Raw genomic sequence first — 19,862 nt, 5'->3', positions numbered from 1 at the left:
TGTGGCCAATGCACAAGTAAAAACAGGGGGAAAGGACACTCCATACACGCAGGGAGATTGGGGAAACAACGTGAGGTGCAAAAAGGACAAACAAACATCAGCTAATACCCTCATACAAGCAGCAGGGTAAGTGGGGTCAGGGTCCCGGCTGGGATATTGTCTGGCGCTGTGCCCTTCCACTGAGATTAGACCGAAAGCATAACGCATTGCCCAGCCAGGCAGCGCTGCGGAGGGGGCACCCCGCAGCTCGAAAGCACAGACAAGAAGTTACCTGGGGGGGGGGCAAGGATGGCACAGGGGTATGGGCCGAACACACGCCACAGACACACGGTCAGTCCCATACCCCTCCCAATCAGCTACAAAGAGACAGGCAGGATGAGGGCCACAGCGAGGTGCCAAAGCACATTAGCATGTGCCACACCCACACAAGAGAGTAGGAAGTAATAGCAGGTGACCTACAATGGTCACCATGAAGTGCTAACTACTGTCGGCGCCAGCTGGCCTGGGGCGCGAAAACCGCCCCCACAGACATGCAGTGCCTAGGGCTAATCTACCAGGATATAAGGAGCTGCCTGGGCAGCAAGAAACCAATCCTTGGTGCTCCTTACGAAGATTTTTTTCTGTCCCCAAGAACCCACCCACCCAAGAAAAGGAGAAAAGGGGAGAGGAAAAGAAATGCAGGGCAACAATCGGGCCCACGTAGTTGTGGAAAAAGAAAGGTGGCACAAACCTGTACCTCATGCCCAAAAGTGTACATTATGTATGATCTGGTTATTATTATGACTATTATATTGTGTAATATTACATAATGCCAACACTTACACAATGTTTCATTGATCATTGGGAAACAATATGGTTAACAGTCGCCAACCTCTTGGCTCCACTCGTTACCAGCCCGTGTGATTTTTATCGGACGATAATAGGCCTAACAGAGTGTCTCTGCGCTCTGCTCGAGTCAGTCAACGACGACGCCCCTCTTCCGTAGCAGAGAGTTCGGTGACCCAAAGTTGCACTAACTGTCTGACTCGCACAACGCCTGTCCCGCACCCTGACCCTCCGGCTTCCTATCACTTACACTTAAACTCTGATGCTTTGCAAGGGTGCCGCACTCAGTTGCTAACGCTGTTCACCTTCACCAACTGTCTTATTCGGGCTGCTAGCTAAGCAGGACCAACTCGAGAAAAGTCAGTCCGTGCTTGTGCTGCATGTGCCTCGTTTTGTATTTAGGCACGTCTGCAATTTGCAATTAGCCGCGTTTTTATTGGAGGATGGTCACTGGATTGACGTCCATGCAGCAGGCCCCAAACCTACAGAGCTATGTTTCTTAGTGCTGCATGTTTAAGGCATATGCTGTGGCCCACATTTGAACATACCACATCTATCAATCACTTAAAAATAAAATTGAAGTATGTTTTTCCCCTTAACACGTCTGTCAACTTCTCAAATGGTTGCTTCTGTTGAATCGGTGGTGATCACTGATTTTAAGATGTACACAGTTGTCCCTTTCCTGGCCATTGTGCAGTGGAGAATGACATTGATGCATTTATAATCCACATGGCTTGGTAGATTACCTTGTGATGCGTTCTTTGTTGAGGCCTTTTGCCTCTCAGATTGAATTGCGCTAATTTTGCAGAACATGTTCATCTGTTCTTCATTGCAGGTTAATTTGCCCTGTGCTTTGCAAGTTCGCTTAATTGAACACAGAGTGCTAGTACGTTTTTTAAAAGATAGTTATCCTGAAAGCATTGGTTTTTGATCCAGTTCCTGGGGGTGGACCAGTGCAGGAGGATCACCTGGGTGCGGGGTCCTCTGGGAGCGGGACACCGATGGCGAGTATCCCTCTCTTCCATGTAACACCTTTACCCATCTTGCCCGGCGGGATATTTAGAAACTCAACCCTCCCCCACACCCCCTTTTCCTGCACAAACACTTCCTCACTGACAGCCCATTCTGGGAGAAAACAGACTCGCACCCAAGCCGTGTACATGACATGTCCCAATGCTATGGCCAGGCGAGGTCAGGCAATTGTCGACAATCACTCACACCTGACTTCCATTACACTTCCCCCACACGGATAAAAGGCAGAGCACGAGAGCACACTGTGAGCAAAGTAAAACCCACGAAGGTACAGCAGTTTCGAGTTGGCAGTTGAACGAGGGGAGAAAGACAGCCGGACACAAGAGGTTTGTGAGAGGGGCAACACCCTTGACCTCATTGACAAGGAAGCCTTTACTTTCAAGAAACCTTAAAAGCAGAAAATGTAATACCAGGAAACCAGGGTAAAGAACCCTGTATTGTGGGTCAAAGATATCGATGCTCCTCCCGCGGAACTGACCAAGGCGGGGAGGAGCAGCAGATGTTGTGGTATCGTCCCTGGCTCCAAGAACAAAGAAGCGACAGAGAACAGCACAGCCGGTGAGTTGGGGAGACCAGTCTGCGTTGAAGTCAAGATTGCAAGCGGCAACAATGTAAAGTGAGTGCAAGTGGCAACATTGTTAAACGCGTGTGATGAAAGACGTGAATGGAGCTAAATTGCTGGTGAATATTTGAACATTAGAAGAAGAGAGACAATACCGTTGATAGAGTGGTCTGGCACTGTGAATGCTCTCAATCGAAGGTTTCTGTGTGGTATCTTGGCGAAAGGAAATGAAAGCAGAATATACATGTGAAGTGTAATTGGGCGAAGTGAATTGAAGTGGTCCTGTGATCGTTTAAGCAAAAGCCATCGCACATTCAAACGTCTTTGATTCTGGTATCAAAAGGGGATCTCGGCCCAAACAAGGGTGTTCCAAGGTCCGAGCCAAATGAGGGAGACCAAACTGTGAACATTGTAAAAACGGGATCTGAGCAGGGACGAGGGGTCTGATCCCGAACGAGGGAGACCAAACTGTGAACATTGTAGAAAAGGGATCAGAGCCAAGACGAGGGGGACCTGTGGTCCGAAACCAAAGGAGGGAGACCAGTCTTGAACTTGTGAAAGTAAACCCTTGGCCAAGGAAGTTTTTTTTTGTTGTGCTTTTTGTTTGCTGCATCAGGCCCTCTGTATTAAGAGACTGTGATTGTGAGAGAGACTTTGGGCAGAAGGCCCTCATGCCCATGTGTTGAACTGTTACCTCGTGGACAAGAAGCTAGATTGTGTGCTAATACCACACGTGTCGCCTTGCCCTGTGCTAAAACATGGGGCAAGGAAGCTGACTAATCACTACCCTGACATATCATTTCTTGAACACTTTTCTTTTACGTACATTGTTATCCCACACCATTTTGTATTTAGAAGTAAGGAATGCCAATAGGTATATTAGTATAGGCCCTTTTATTTTGACAGACTCCATTAGGACTGTGTTATAATTTGTTGGTCGTAGCTTGCTCCCATCCTTGGGTTTAGGCTTAGATAGGCTTTTGACAAACCCATTGAAGTTCAATAAACACCCTTGAACTGTGATCACTTGTGTCTGTCCTCACTGTTTGATACCATGCCTTCCTTACAATGCCAATAAATGAATGGCCTCATCTCACTCATGGCAGCGTCAATTGTGAGACATGGTGCTTCCTGCGCAGGTACGCTTCGATGGCTTTGTATGGGACGTAGAGCGTTGCAGAGTGCCATCCAGAATTCTGTGTAGGAGCCAAGTAGGATGTGCGGAGTGTGAGATCCAGCACTTCTAGGGTTCTACAATGGAAGATATAGCCATTACTGTCGGATGTTGCTTTTGTTACATTTCAAAATCTGTAATGAAGCAGCACTTCCACACTTTTCTTTTTATTTGAATACAGCACACTTCCTATTGTGGAAACTTCAAGTCTCCAAAATCCAACATCACTAAGTTGCACCCCTGCTGGAAAGATTACAGAGGGGAGGGACGGCCTTTGAGGATTTTGAGTGCTTGGAAGGAAAGTTGCTGAGGATTTGTTACTGGCTGGTGGTGGCTGGGATGGGGAGGGGGCAAAGATGGTTCATTTTGTTGTTCCTGAGTGGGTATCAAAATGATAGGCCTGTGAAGAATTAATTTGGGGGATAGGGGGTTCAAGGGGCAGCAATTGATGGTCCAACAGACTGTTGATGAGGGAAAGTGGACTCGTTTAGGGATTTACTGGTGGTACAGAGTGGGGGGCTATCCAGAAGTAGATGATGGAGAATGCCTGTGAGGAGACGTTGAAAATAATCCCTTTGGGAGCGAGAGGGGATGAAAATGTGAGCATCATCTGAAAAAAGGCGGTCAATGATTCTCATGGAGGTTGAGGGCAGAGTCATGAAGTATTTAAAATGAACCATGACAGACCTGCTGAGGCAGGGGAGAATCAAGACCCCGATGGAGGCAGTCCCAATGCATACAAGGTGGATTGTGTTCAGCAGTTTATCTATAGTCTTATTGTAACACGTTTTCTTTGTACCCAATTTTCATAAATCAACATGTGCTACCTGAACGTCCCATTAGTCCCCCACCTGTTTACTCCTCCTACCACCCCATCACCCTTTTCTGTCATTATCAATGTCTGATTCCATTCTGTCTTATCCCTCCTATCCCGGCCGCTCCCCCTCACGTCCCCTTACCCTAAAGGGTGGCAGAACCCTGAATTTGTTTTAATGGAGACTCAACAGGTTCCCCCCTCTTTACCCATGTAGGCATTGTTTTGTCTAAATTCTCCTTACGATGTGTTGATTCTCCGATGAATAAATGCTCCCTGTCCGAGTGTCTAAGCAGTATTTCTCAGACTCAAAAGCAGGTAATTTCCCAGGGGGATTGGAGCACTTCTCCCCAGTTGGCATTGCTAAGTTCTTCCACGTGTTCCAAGCTCTCCATCAGTTTGTCAAGTGTGTCTAGCAAGAAGGTGGTAAAGGCCCAATACAGGGTAGGAATCAGACTGGTCTGTACAATGAGTTACATAGAATTAATATCTATCGAGTGATTAATCTGAGAGCACGATGTCCCCTTTATGCTGGGCCATGATGGCATTCCTCAGCTGGAGGCAATCGAGAATCTGGCTGGGTACAATATGAAGTCGTCCCACAGGCTCTGAAAGCATTTCAACATCTCATAACTTATGTCACAAATTCCCAATCCAGGTTTGTTTCCCACCTTTGGAACCCCTATAGTTTCCCTAGTGCTCGCTGGTTGGGTCTCGGTGTGATTGTCATTACCCAGCCTTTGCTATTGGTTTATTTTTTTATTTTATTGTTTATAGCGCAAACCTGGCCCATGGACAGCGCAGCGCTTTAGAGTACAGGAGAAGCCATAGTGTCGAGCTAGCATTTTTAACAGTAGCGCAGTACTGTGGCGGATTGTCAGGGTTTCAGTTCTGGGGAGAAAGCGATGAAAGAGCCATGTCTTCACGATTCTTCATAACTGCATAATGGAAGGGGCAGTACAAGCCTCCAGGGGGAGTGAATTCCAGAGGGATGGGGCATAGCAGGAGTAGGACTGCTTCCTGGTCCTTTCCTCATCGGGAAGCGTGCACTCCATCCTTTAGATGGTCGAGCTAAGGGCGTTGCGGGAACCTCCTAAAATAGAGCTTAGCTGCCAGGTAAGCTGGGGTTCCTTTGGAGGCCACTTTGTATGTGATGCACGCGGTTTTAAAGAGAATCCTTGCGGGGAGGAGGAGCCAGTGGAGATCACGTAGGATGGGGGTGATGTGGCAGAATCTACAGGCACCCACGATAAGACTGGCTGCGATGTGGTGGGCACTTTTGAGGGGAGCCAGGTACGTGTCTGGGAGCCCAGTGAAAAGGGCTTTACCCCCATCAATGTGTGAGATGATCAGTGCCTGGACTACTGTCCGGAAGCTAGCGGGGGGGATGAAGGGTTTGATTTTCTTAAGTGTGGCGATTTGGAGCCAGGCGGTTTGGGCTTTCTTGGCCGCATGTTTTTGGAGGGAGAGACTGCTATCAACAATTAACTCTAGGAACTTGGCCGAGTCGGTCAGCTTGATGGTGAATCTGTCTAGGTTCATGTTGTCGAGCCTGTCTTTAGACAATCTGCTTGGAGCCGGGCCGATAAGGACAAACTCAGTTTTAGTGTGGTTGAGTTTTAGGAAGGTGGGTGACATCCAGTTCTGGATGGTGTCCAAGCAGCAGCGGAGACAGGCAATGTCTTGAAGGCCAGTAACTTTAAAGTACAGCTGCATGTCATCAGCGTCCTGGTGGATGGAAATGCTGGGGTCATTTAAGAGGTTTCCCAAGGCCTCCATATAAAGGTTTAAGATAATTGGTGAGAAAATGGAGTCTTGCTGCATGCCGTAAGACCAATAGGTGTTTGGACCTTATCTGCTCCATTTGGATGGTTTGGAATCTGTTGGCGAGGTATGAGAAGAACCAGTCTAGGACTTTTCCTGTGGGACCCATTCTGGTGGCTAGGATCGAGGTGAGCGTGGGCTGGTCGACCGTGTCAAACGCTGCTTAAAGGTCGAGGAGGATGAGGAGGCATGAGTCACCTCTGTCCGTAAGATGTAGTGCTTCATCGATCACCTGAATTGTGGCAGTTTCTATGCTGTATTTGGCGCGCAACCCTGGTAGTCGCAGAAGAGGCAGAGTTGTTTCATTTTGGCTAGCGATTGGCTACAGCCTTGTCAATGAGTTCCTCTATGAAAGGGACTCTCGTGATGGTTCTGTAGTTTGCTAGGTCGTCAGGATTGAGTGAGGGCTTTTTCAAGAGGGGGTGAATAAGCCCTGTTTTTAGAGAGTCCGAGAAGGATCCTTCAGCAAGAGAGGCATTGATGATATTAAGGTGTGGGTTGAGGGCGCAGTCTTGCAGCTGTTTGATTTTGGAGGCTGGGAGGAGATTGTCTGCGTAGGCTGTGGGTTTGAGGGATGCAAGGGTGTCAGAGAGTTCCTTAATGATGAGAGGCATGATGTCTGACCAAGGGGGGGGGGTTCCTGATGGGGAATGGCTCCTAGGAGGCCTTTACAGAGTTGATGGTCACTGAATTTTGTGCTTTTATCGAGGAAGAAGCTGTTGAGGCTTCTCCTGCGAAGCCAGGACCTCTAGGTACACGGTAGGCCATGCGCAGTGTCTGACAATGTCAAAGAGGGTTCTGCTCCTGTTAGGGGCACCTTCAATTGCTGTGGTGTAATCAACTGGTTTTGTCAGTAATCCGCTTTTTGCGCAAGGTTCGCTGGGTTTTGCGTGAGGAGAGATCCTCTGGATGGCAGTGTTTACCCCACTGTTTTTCCCACCCGCCTTATTGGCCTTTTGTTGGGCCTGAGTTCAGGAGTGTTCCAGGGGGCGGATGGTCTGGTATTGATCAGTTTGGTGTTTAGCGGGGTGTGGGTGTTAACCAGATCAGTGACGGCAAGGGAGAAAGCTTCGAGGAGATCCAAGGCATTCCCGGTGGAGAGGATGGTGGCCAGAGCTAGCTCAAGGGGGTCCACCGGGAAGTGTTTTAAGGAGTGGCGGGTGATCTCGGATGTTTAGCCTGTCCCTTATGGGGCTGTTCATAGTGCTCCAGGGTCAGAGGGCTTGCCAGGTTGCCATGACCAGTCGAGAGGGATGGGCTTGGCACAAGAGGGGAGTGCCGAAGGGGTGAAGATGAGGTTGAGTGTGTGCCCTGCTGTGTGGGTTGGAGAGAGGAAGATTTATTGGTGGTTGCATGAGTTACCAGGACATTACCCTTGTGATATGTGGAAGGCCTCCCTGACCATTGCCCTCATGTAAGACTCCTTCATCCCCATGTCCTGGTATGTTTTTGTTGCATCTGTTCTGACTGCAGTTTCTGTTCCATTAGCTTGCTACAGTCAGGCCCAGGAATAACTATGGGTGTTACGCAGTCCATGCACATCCTGCCACACCAAATTCTAACATTTCCTCACGGCCGTTCCCCTGATCTCGCCCTCCATATCAACTTCCGTACACGTGTCTGTCTAAAGTATTTAAGGTTCAAGAGGATTATTAGGCACAAGATCCAGGAAAGATGCTTGTAGTGTCCAGGAGTGTACAAGTTAGAGGGTGGAATGTGTTGTGGTAGTTTGAATGTACTCCACTAGCTTGTCTGGGGCTTTAAATACAAAACCACTCAGTTTCAATATAACACAACCAGTGCATCCAGGGGAGATCTTGGCGCTGCTTGTGGATGGTGGGTGTATATTGATAACCAATTAAATGCTACTCTTTTTAACAACCTGGGAAGGATAAAGGGCTGAGCGCGGAGGCCAACATTCTTGTGACCATGGGATCAAAGACCAATCTCTGTAGTGATGCATTAGTCCACTGAGCCACAGTCCTCGGTCACATTGAAAAGTCTGGTCATTTAGACTCATTTTAGAGGCTGCCATTGTTTGGCTTCAGCATGTGCATTGCATTATTAGATTTTGAAGGGGGGGGGAGGGAGGAATGACTTCCACATATCTTTAATTGCAGCAAAAAAGCCTGTGTGTTTCGTTAGACTATTCCATCTCTTGGGGTTGCGGGGACCATCAGTTGTTCTGACTAGGGGGAAGTGGTGGTGCTGTAAACGTGTGTGTATATGCACCCATCCCGCCTAATTTCGGGAGGTGCTTTGGAGGAACTATGGCAAACCTTGAATGGTGAACACTTAAACAATGCCTTTTTATTTTCTGTAGGAAGAAGAGGAGAAAAATATTCGTCCCCAGGGGCAGTGGAAGCAGCACCTGAGCAGGTAAACTCATCTTGTCATCAGAATTCCTTTCTCCTGTGATTAGTTGTGGATCTTTCCTGGCACTGCCCTTATGGAGTAGTGAATCAGCCCTGTGACCCCCCGCCCCCTTGCCCAATGAGGGAAGAGTGGTGGAGCAGTGCATTTCCCTGACTTCCCAGACACCTCTCGGGCCTTTGCCTTTGATAACAGGGCTCTGAATGTCGGCTGGGAAGAGGCTGAACAATGGAGCATGTGCTCCAGTGTCCCTCGTCTCCTTGTCACCAATGCCCGGATGGAGGCATTCCACCCTGTGACCAGCTTCTCCACACTGCCAGCAGTGGAAAAGAAGGGAAATATTTGTGTTGCCTTCCAGGCTGCCCCACCTGACCTGGCTGCCACTGAGGAGAGTCACGCGGTAAAAGCTGGACTGCAGTGCTTCTCTCACCAAATTACCCCTTGCAAATCCTCTGAGCTCCTACCTGTTAATTGCAATATCTGGCAAATTCTGGGAGTGCCCAGAGATTTGATGACAATAAAAGCCTACGAAGGGAGTACCTAACCCTACTATATCATACCCTGCCATATAGATGGGTGGAAGGGGGAGGGGAATCTGGCATGTTGCAACACCTGGCAGTGATGTGCGTACCTGGCCATATGATGGTAATGCTGGCAGCACAGAAGATATTCATTCTGCAAAACCAATAGTATTGGAGCTTTCAATGCTAGTTCAGTGTGTGAGTAAAACATCCATGAAGTAATCTTACATTTTACTTTCTGGCCTTTTGTCTTCTTAGACCTTCGGTACTTGTGGAAATAGCTTGGTTGGTTTAATCTCCCTTTCGCCAGGTTTATGGAATATTAAGCAAGACCGCATACAGGAATATTCTTTGAATAGCAACACATAGAACCTCTCACAAGGGACCCTGACATGCATTCAGGGCTGGGCTCTTTTGCTGCAGGTGGCCACTCCGGCTCTCTGCTACGCTGCATGTTGCTTTCCAACCAGGACATACCACGAGTCAGGTGGGATCAAGCCTGATTTGCGTATGGTCTTTCCCCTTCTGTAATGGCTTGGCAGGTGAAGAACGATGGTCTGGAGGGTTGCCAAGAGCAATGCCAGTGGTTAAGATTCATTCTAAACCTTCCAGCCATCGCCTCTTTGTTTTTGCGAGATACTAACTGCCACAAGTCAAGAGTCACCACAGTGGACAGTTTGTAATACTGGTACATCTGTTCCCCCTTCCTCTGCTATCCTACATATTAGGCTGCTAGCACAACGGGGGGGGCTATTGTATCTTTGGTTACGGGAAGAAAAACAAAATGGTAAATGATAACATTTTGTACTACTGACCACTTCACGTTTGCCAAAAAAAAGCTTATTGTGCACATCACGTAGTGTGCACAATGAGCCCAGAAGGAAATGTTTAAGGTTATTTAAGAATGAAAAACGCGTCAGCCACTAGTGCCACACCACCTCCATCCCACCAACCGTGCAACCCCGGCTGTAGCACCTTTTGAGCATCAGAATTATTCTAGTTCAAGACTATCTGGTCAAAAGGGCCAAAAAAACCACAAACTGGGTAATGAAATCGGCAAAACCATGATAACAACCCTGCCCCTTCTAGATGCAATAATTCATGAACAATGCCAACACCAGCGGGATCACCTCAAGACCCATGCTCCTCAATGCTCTACAATGGCACACCCAACAACCCGGCCTCTTACCCCATGCCCATCTCTCCTCAACGGAACAAGGCATCATTTCATGGGCCTTCAAACCCCATTACATGAAGCCTATAACTAAGAAAAGCACAACAGACTCGGATGATCCAGCGAGCCACCACCTTTTACCACATGAATACTCAAAAGTTCATCAACAACCTCAGGACAATGTGGAAACCAACATCATATTTTACTATCACAACACAAATTCGGACCCAGGAAACAAACCAAAACCATCCTCTGATGGAATGTGCCAGAGTGCCCTATATGTATCAGACTCCATGGAAATATGGAACGGGATAAGTGCACTAGGCATGTGTGCACAGTCCTATTAGAAGGACTCATGGACATTGGGTTAGAGGTAACAGCACCACATTGGATCACTTCCCCCTCTCAAACCAGACCTAGACCTACATAGCCCCGCCTTTAGGTCACTCCAGACATCATTTATCTCGGGGTACACTAAGGATTCCATCTGCATGCACCACTCTTTACAATCTACAGAACTCCTCTTGAAAACCATGACTGACCTTGCATGCTCACTTACATGGAAGATCTCAAATCCTCTCGAAACTCGCCCCAACGCTTCTACCGCAAATCGAGCAAACCTTGGTTCCTGCCTTGCACAAATTGGACCACGAAGATGACAAATCGGCTAAAACTAAATCCAACCAAAACAGAATGTATACATTCTGGCATACAACAAGCAATCCTGCATTGATCCTTTTGCCGGCACATCATGCCATGCTAGAAATGTTCACACAGACCGTGGAAATCAGTGCTCCAGTACTCTCCAGGTTCATGTACGCCAACTGTCTTCCTGAGTGGCCTGGTATATTTTCTAAATTGCCTATACCGAAATGCTGCTATTCAGTGCTTTAAGTGTGCCAGTGCTAGCCATAGCAGAGCTCCGGCAGGCTCTGAAATTTGTGTCCGAATAAGATGTCAAAATCTTACATTTGGACATCATCCTTTCACTTTAGGTTCACAATATCCTTGTTCATGGCGTTTTCGTCTCTGTCATTCTCTGGTCGTCATTTCTTCTATATTAGGAGTCAGTCCGGGTTTTCATGATGTCACCATTCGTCTTCTATTAAGATCTTTTTAGTTTCCTCAGGGACTGTACTCGGACGATCTTCTTTTCCTTTCATTTGTTGATATAGTTTTCCTAATGGATACCTTACTGTCCCTGGTTTTCTTGGTATTGGTACCTCAATAGGTGCTGTTCTTCTGATAGGTACTGAACAGAGCCCTACTGTGGCTCTCTGCTGGTTTATTTTCTCATCATTTGTCACATATTTCGGTGTGAACGTTCCTGGTACTTGAAAATGGACGGTTGGAGTGCAGGATTTATTTGGGACATATTCTACACCCCCCCCCCCTCTGGGCGATTCATCGACCACTTTCACCTCCTTCTTTGGATCCATCTTCTTTGGTTCTTCTGCATTCACCTTCACTTCATCACCTGGGTCCATTCTTTCTTCATCTTCTGGGTCTATACATGATGGTCTGAAGAAATGTCTCTTTGGGGTCCATATCTTTATTGCGCCTTTTAAACTTCCTGCTGTTCTTATGTGTTCGACTTTGTTCGTCATTAGTTGACACTGTCCATTTGGGCTGCATTAAACCCATCTCACCGCATAATTTCAGTGCTTCCTGGGATAGAGAAACTTTGTTCCCTCTAGTGCGTGAATGCTGGTCTTCACAAAGTCTCTTATTTCTTCGTCAGTCAGGTAGTTGGGTTTCCATCACGGCTTGACATCAATCATGATCTTCATCCCTTTGGCTTTCTTCGCAGTTTTCTGGCACTGAGAGATTATTATCTTGATAACACAGAATCCTAGCAATATCATCACTAGCAGGGCTCCTAGGAACTTGAATGCATCTGCCATCCATTGTGGAACCCATGAGAACAGTGATCCAATCCAACTGTCATCGTCTACTTCGTCAGTTTCATCAATCATCTGATTCTGTAGTTTCGTCAGCATACCTATGGCCTCCGTTGGAGTTCCATTCTCTTCATCACGTGATGGTGTGAATGTGCAATATGAACATCCAATTTTTGCACAAACTCCTCCATCCATAGCTGTGATCATGTCAAGTACATATCTGTTCTGGAAAGTCATCAATCGGATTGCCCTTAACTCCTCCTTGATTGCGTTGAATCCCTTTATGGTTGTGTTTATGTTCTGCAGAAACTCCCATCTGGTTATCTGCAACCATTTAGTATTTGCTCCAACTTGGAATCTTGGCATGAAGATTGTTGCGAGCACCAATGAGATGAGGCTTAACAGCCTATCTTCATATGGGATTGCATGAAAAGCTTCTTCTGATTTGGCAGAAAAGTAATTCTCTCTCTTCATTCCATTCGGTAGTTCCACAGATCTCTTCTTTCTCCGGTGCGCATCTGATTCAGGAAACTGTCAATATTCAAGTCACTTTTCGGGATCACCAATGCTGGAACGTGGACATTCACTAGTGTGCATATACCTCCCCAGTTTCTCAGCAGTCTGATGTATGCTTTGGATCCACATGCCCAATAATTATCCATAATTACTGCAGTTCCATGCACCATTCCTGTAGCATCAAAACCTTGTCCACAGTTCTGATTCTCTCCAATTTTGTCTTGTGCCATTATTCCTGAAGCAGAATTTTGGGCTTTCCAGTGGCACAATCTGCAAGGGTCCTCCTCTGTCTTCGACCCATGTCAGCAGTTTTGCAAGCTTTGGCCATAATGGCTTGCATCCATTTCTCACTATGTTGATGGTAGGCTCGTATTGACCTATGACCATCCATGCTCTGCATATCACTACTCCTTTCTCCCATCCGTCTGGTGAAAGCACTGCCTCTTCTGTGGTTTTTCCATGGACATTTAGTTTCTGATTCGCTTCTCTTCTGATTTCTGCTCCTTTAACTCCAGGCTTATCGTATCTGATCACAATGTGTTTTGTTTTTCTATTGTTTCTTGTCTTTATGTCCTGGACATAATCGTCTTCATTTGGATCGGTTGCTTCAGTCGCTCATTTCAGTGAGGCATCACTACCCATGAACTGGCCTCTGGTCTTGCACATTGCTACATGCGAAAGACAGTGTACTGTCTGGACATCAATTTCTACAGGTACGAAGATCTTGGACTTCCCCATGCTGTACGGTAGGAGTGCATAAACAAAGCATTCCCCTTCTGAACCACGTCTTCCAACTTCTTTCATATGCTGGTACCAAATGTTGTTTCCGAAATGTGCTGTGCTGTCCAAGTAATCGCTTAGTTCGTTGTCGTCTCCGTGCATGCTTCTCTTGATTCTTAAGGTTTTCATCTAGTTCGCTATAACTACATCCCTGAATGCATCTGTATGGCTCTTTCTTGCTGGAGGATTCTCGGGTATCCCGGTCCATGGTGCAGGCCACCTCATTTGTGGCATTTGAGTAGACAAAAGTCTTGCAGTTCCTTCCTTGTCCTCATGTATCTTTTTCTTTCTGGTTCAAAATGTCTGTATACACTCTGGCATTGGTTCAGTAAATGGCTGTACTGTAGAACTTGTACTTGTCCCTTCCACTGAAACATATATACTCGGCAATGTTGTCTCTGTGGGTCTATTCTCTAACTCCTCTCGTCTCTTCAGGAGTTCATCTTCTTCCATTTGTTTTTTCACTTCACTTGTAGTGGAATTTCTCACAGCTGACAGTCTCTTCTTCCATGCTTTAGATTGTGGTTCTGAAGTTATTGACACTAGGCCTGGTGTGTGTGCATTCAATGTTTGCATGCATGTGGTTGTCAGTGCTCCTTTTCCATTCAGACTCTGCCGACCCTGTCTCCGGCTTTTCACTTTGCTTGTTACCACAAGTGTGTGTGTGTCATTACTAATCACATCCATCTCAAGTTCATTCATTCCACCATCAGATCTTCTAGGGACTGGAATGACTCTGTAGGGTCTGTGTTCCTTCGTAGACTTCATTCGTACATCATTAGGTGGGTGCACTGGAATTGGAATGCTTGTGCACCAATAAAAAATGCAGTTCTGATTTAGTGACAGTTGGACAATGATAAAAAATTATGTCAACCGGCAGCATTTACTTCCAGAGAAATATGAACGTCTTTCCTCCTCTGTGAGGACGAGATTGCTACTCTGGATGCCCATCTCAATCATCCATTAAAATGTGATAATTTTTAATACAAACTCTAAACAATATTATCTCTGGATTCTGTTGGTTCTGTTTGCGGGCTGTAGGAACTAAACAATTGTCTCTTTGTCTGAACACCGGATTGTCTATTATTTCTGGATACAGTTCTCTTTTTTCTATGTGTATGTCAAAAACAGGCAATAATCCACCAAGTCTTTCTACTGTGCATGTTCAAAATATACTAACTCCCAGTCTGTGCCTCCGATTTGCTTAATTTCCAAAGACATGTTGTGTCCTTGTCAATATGAAAAATAAGAAATGAGATCTATGGCACTTCTCTCTCGATCTGTCCCTCAGCGGAAAGTTTAAAATCTTCTCAAATAGTTCTGTTGGTGGTTAGAAAGTTCCACTTGCATCACAATGCCATGCAAGAGCATGCCCATCAGTGTAGAGTTAGCTGGGTCTCTGATGAATGTGAGGACGGCAACATCTGCAGGTCTCTCCACAAGCTCTGGGAAATCTGTGTTTAGGTGAAAGAAAACGTTACTTGCCAATCTGCTGTCTTCTGGTGACAGGGACATTTGTCCTGTCTTGCTGAGTTTCAGGACTGTAGGCTTTCACTTCACTGTGAACAGTGCCTGCACTTTCCATGTGCATGGAGAGCTACTTGCATAACAATACTGTTTAGGATTATGCTCAGACGTCCTGTATTTGCTGGATCTGAAAGAAAATTTAATACATCTGTCGTTCTCCCGACAAGATCTGGACAGTCTTCAATTAGGCAAAAGAACAGTATGTTGATAATCTCATTCGCTTCCTTCTCTGCTTGGGACATTTGTTTTTTTCTCGCTGTACTCAGGAAGTAGGAGGAACTGCTCGCCAATCGCAGCAAGCAATCTCCTTCTAGTCTTTTCGTTTTCAGGAACTTGAAGAAAGTCAGTGACACTGGTGATCCTCCCCACTAGTGACGGGTATGATCTTACTACTAGATCGAAGTATGTCACCACATCTTTGGTAATGTCGCTACTGTGGAACACCATAAGTGATTCCGAACAAGGTCTCTCTGTGGAAGGAATCTGGATACTGTATTTTTTCCAATTTGTGTCCTCGATCAAAATCTGGCATATTCTTTTTTTTTTTTAGTCAAAGCTTCAGTGTGCCTCAGTCCAAAATTCAAAGTCGACAGACTATATTGTGGTTTATAAATGCAATTTTCTTCTTCACCTTGCAACTAGGATGCAGAGTGTCCATTGTTTTCGTTTTTGAAATGTGTTTTTTCCTTATCCTCTTTTTTTTTTTTTTTTGCTCAGAGGAATGTCCAAAGTGAAACCACAATTTTTTACACTAAAGTGCCTTGTCTTTACTTTGCTGCTGATCAGACGTCCTTCTTCCTCGTTATGGATCTCGTCTGCACATGCTGTGGTTCTTCCCCGTCGTCTGTAGTCTCCTCTCGCTGGCCTGAAATTACAGTAAGGCAAGATGTCATGCAATTCAAGTAATTTTGCATTTCAGACCCTAGGATTTCTCCTCTGGACTGGGCATCACATCTAGCTCTGTCTCGGGGTGTCAGTGGAGTGCACATTCTTCTTCCTGTGGCTATTTTGTGCGGCTTAAGATGGTCGGAACCGGGTTGATTCCAGAGTGCATACAGAGCCAAAGGAAGGCAGTGCAACCATCCCTGTCTTGGAGTAAGCTTCAACTTGGCTATCCTCTCCTTTAATAGGCCGTTGAGCTTCTCACATACACCGTTACCTTGTGGGTGATACACAGACGAGAACATGTGCTTTATACCAAGCAACAAGCTAATCTGTTCAAAAACTTCATTTACAAAATGGGTCCTGTTATCTGATCTCATGACTTCACATACCCCCACCTGGGAAATACCTGCTACACTAAAAACTTGGCCGCACAGGTAGAGTCTGGGTGTGTACATTGACCTGCCTCTATCCATCTAGAGAATGGACACACCACAACAATTAGGTATCTGTATCCGTTACATATTTAGATCATGTCGACGTAATCGACATGCAAGTGCTGAAAAGGTCCATTTGGCCTTGGGATGACTCCTCTCATTACTTTTAATGTGTGCCCAGATGTTAACTTTTGGCAGATTATACAGTTCACTATAAAAAATGCAACATGCTCGGTTAAGTTCAGTATAAACCAGTCTTCTGCGAATGTTGCCGCTAGATTCTCTTTTGTCATGTGTGCTGGATAGTGTAACTGCTCCAGTGCTATTTTTAACAGGGCTATAGGCATTACTGGTTTACCAGTGCTGTCTTGTCACCACAAGCTTTCAGAGGGGTTTAAAGAACACCCTCGTTGTTTCCATAAGTGTTTTTCCTCCTGTGGTGCCTCCCCTTGGAGTTCCATCAACTGTGTTTGTCCCAGATTATTATAGGTTTCAAGTGCACTCCATGCAATTATCATTTTCTCATTCGTGTGAGCAACTTCCACCTCCATGATCATCTCACTCTTGGGTGCCATACTCTTGGCTTCCGTGTCTGCTGCTCGATTTCCTCGTGAGATCAAATCTGTCCCTTTCGTGTGGGCGGCGCATTTCACAACCGGTATGCCCACTGGGAGCTGTAGTACCGTAATCAGCCTATCCAATAAGGCTGCTTTCTGTACTGGCGTGCGGTCCGCTCGGAGGTAGCCCCTCCTTTTCCAGCGCACTAAGCCTGCGTGCACTGTTGACGTCACATAGGCGGAGTCAATGCACACAGTTACTTCCTGGTCTGCGTGATTCTCAATCGCGAGTATGCACGCCAATAATTCTGCAGCTTGTGCTGAATAATGAGATGGTATTCGGGCACTTAGTAGTACACGAAATTCTCCATTTGCGGTGTGCTTCATCACAGCAACGCCTGTATATCTTTGCCCATCGTTTTGATCGATCCTAGAAGAACCGTCAATGAAGACAATTTCTCCTTCTGCCAATGCATTTTATTTCACTCTGGGGATTTCATCATAGAATTCTTCATAATTCGCACAGTCATGTATTGGCTCTCCTTTAGTGACTGGCTCTGCTATAACCATAGCTGGGTTCACTATCTTGCATCGGACTATCTTAATCGATGTATTCGATATGATCACTTTATAAGCAGAAGCTCTCTGCGATGTCAGTGTGCCCTTTGGTGTCTCTAGAATAGCAAATAGCGAGTGCTCAACGTACAGTGTCATCGAGCATCCCATTACAATGGTTGTAGCTTTCTCTATGGCGAACGCTGCAGCAGCTAAACTTTGTTTGCAAGGGAAATGGCCCCTCATCACTGGGTCCAAATTTCCACTATAGTATTCTAGGGTCTTTTACCCCAATGTGGTTCTCTGTGTAACCACTGCCGTCATAACGCTGCCATTTATGTGAGAGCAGGTAAAATTCCTCTGCCTAATTGGGGATTTCTAAAACTGGTGCTGTGCAAATTGCTCTTTTGAGTTCAGCAAATCCTTCCTCTGTGGTCTTAGACCACTCAATCTTTTCTTTAGTCACTTGTGCCTTCTTTAGGGCCTGAAGTAAAGGCTTGGTGTAAGAGCTGTAGTCGAAGACCCATGCCCTGACGTACTTGCACAGGCCTAAGAAACTCTGCATCTGCTTTACCGTGTGTGGCTTGGCTGTGTTTAGTATGGCTTCAACTCTTTCTGGGGTAACTCTTTTCCCTTCATGAGAGATCAGCTGACCTATGTAGAGTACTTCTCGTTGACAATATTGTAACTTCTCTTTGTCAACCTTGTATCCTTTTTCAGCCAATATAGTCAATAGCTGAACAGAATTGTATATGCATTGCTCCTCTGTCGTGCTGCAAATTAAGATGTCATCTAAGGCAGCACTGTCTAAAATTGCTTAGGTCCATCTGCAGGACTCTGTTAAAGATGGAAGGATACTCACAGTACCCCTGCGGTAGCCTCGTACTTTTCAGACGCATCTGTCTGAACGTGAATGACGTCCGATCTTGTGAGTCACGGTGCAACGGGATTGAGAAAAAAGCATTTTTCAAGTCAATCACCGTGAAATATTTAGCATAAACAGGTATGTTACATAGGATTGAGCCGGGTTAGGGACTAAATGGAACTCGGCTTCAGCAAAATCATTTATCGGCCTCAGATCCTATATTAGCCTCCAAGACCCTCCCTTTGATTTTTTTGATAGGGTAAACTGTAGTATTGCATGACAACTCTGACGTCACTAGGATGCCCTGCTCTATCATAGCTGAAATTGTCTTAAAATTGCCTTCATCTGCCTCCCTGGACATGGGGTATTGTCGTGCTTTTGGAAGAATTGCTCCTGGCTTCAGTTTAATTTTCACTTCTCAGATTCCTTTCAATAAACCTATGTCATAGGGGCCTGTGGTCCACACTGAGACATGCACCTGGGCCATGTCATCCTCGAAATATTCGGGACGGTTCTGTGTTAACATCATTCTCTGAGGCACCAAAAGGTGAGGTTCACCTCCACTGTTTCTCCTCCGTCTGTTTGTTCATCAAACAGATCGTCATCGCTGACGTCGATCAGTACACCTCTTCAATGGCGATTACTGTGTACCATTGTCGGCCTTCCTCATCATAACCATCGATCAAAGCCACTTTTCCTCGCATTGCGGCTCTGTGTATTATTAAGGGAAATACTTTTCCTCTTTCCTCGTGCATAGCTATTCTCGGCCTGAACAAAAATATGTCTGGGGTTCTCATAGTTTTTTCAGCAAGGTCTGGCAGCCCTGCCATTAGCACGCGTATTCCATATCCGAATATTTCTGGTTCTAATGGTATAGCCCTCATAGCTGTGTGTCCTGCGTATGCGCTAACCATTTCACATACGTTTGAATAGTGCATTCCTGGAGTTGAACATGCTATGCCCTCCTCTGTGAACGAGATTGTCATATTTAACTTCGTCATTATATCTCAACCCAAAATGTTTACTGGGGTTTGTCGTGAATATAATAGAGGCACATTCATTTAGACTGGAAGTACGTTTGTAAAGAGAACACGACTTGTAGCTCCTGTGAAACTCTGAGTATTTATAGCATCGCCGGACAATGAAAACTTGCCTTCATGTATACTCGAACGTGGTGCACCAGTGTCAACGAGGAATGAATATTCTTTATCCCCTATAACGACATCCACCCTTGGCTCCCGGTGACGGTCTGGTGTCACTGATAGGATAGAACACATCAGGGTTCCCAGTGAGCTGTCCTAGTCCATATATAATTTTGTCCCACCTTGTGCGAATGGACTTCCCCCATCACCAGTGTTACTCCTCATTCCAGGGTTCGCAGTCTGTCCTGTGCTTACTGTCTGTGACAGTTTCATCAGTGACTGTTGGGACTGTCATTGTGGAAAACTCACTGAATTCTGAGGTTGCAAGCCTTGTTGCGCTCTTGGCATTTGTTGTTGCACCGTGTGATTTTGCGAAACTCCCTGCTGTAAAAACACTGGTG

At 46.0% G+C, this 19,862-nt stretch overlaps 1 protein-coding gene across 4 annotated transcripts in view; it reads left to right on the top strand.

Moving 5' to 3' along the window:
* Positions 1-19,862, top strand: part of TJP3 (tight junction protein 3) — a 363,200-nt gene that overhangs the window by 323,048 nt on the left and 20,290 nt on the right. For all 4 annotated transcript variants that reach the window (XM_069649428.1, XM_069649427.1, XM_069649425.1 and 1 more), the window contains exon 20: positions 8,555-8,610. In XM_069649428.1, coding sequence (XP_069505529.1) covers positions 8,555-8,610 — 56 coding nt within the window. The remainder of the gene's footprint in view (positions 1-8,554; positions 8,611-19,862) is intronic.

This window comes from Ambystoma mexicanum, chromosome 1p (genome assembly GCF_040938575.1).
Source record: "Ambystoma mexicanum isolate Mex_15411 chromosome 1p, UKY_AmexF1_1, whole genome shotgun sequence".
Lineage (NCBI taxonomy): Eukaryota > Metazoa > Chordata > Amphibia > Caudata > Ambystomatidae > Ambystoma > Ambystoma mexicanum.
This window is presented reverse-complemented; position numbering and strand designations above follow the sequence as displayed.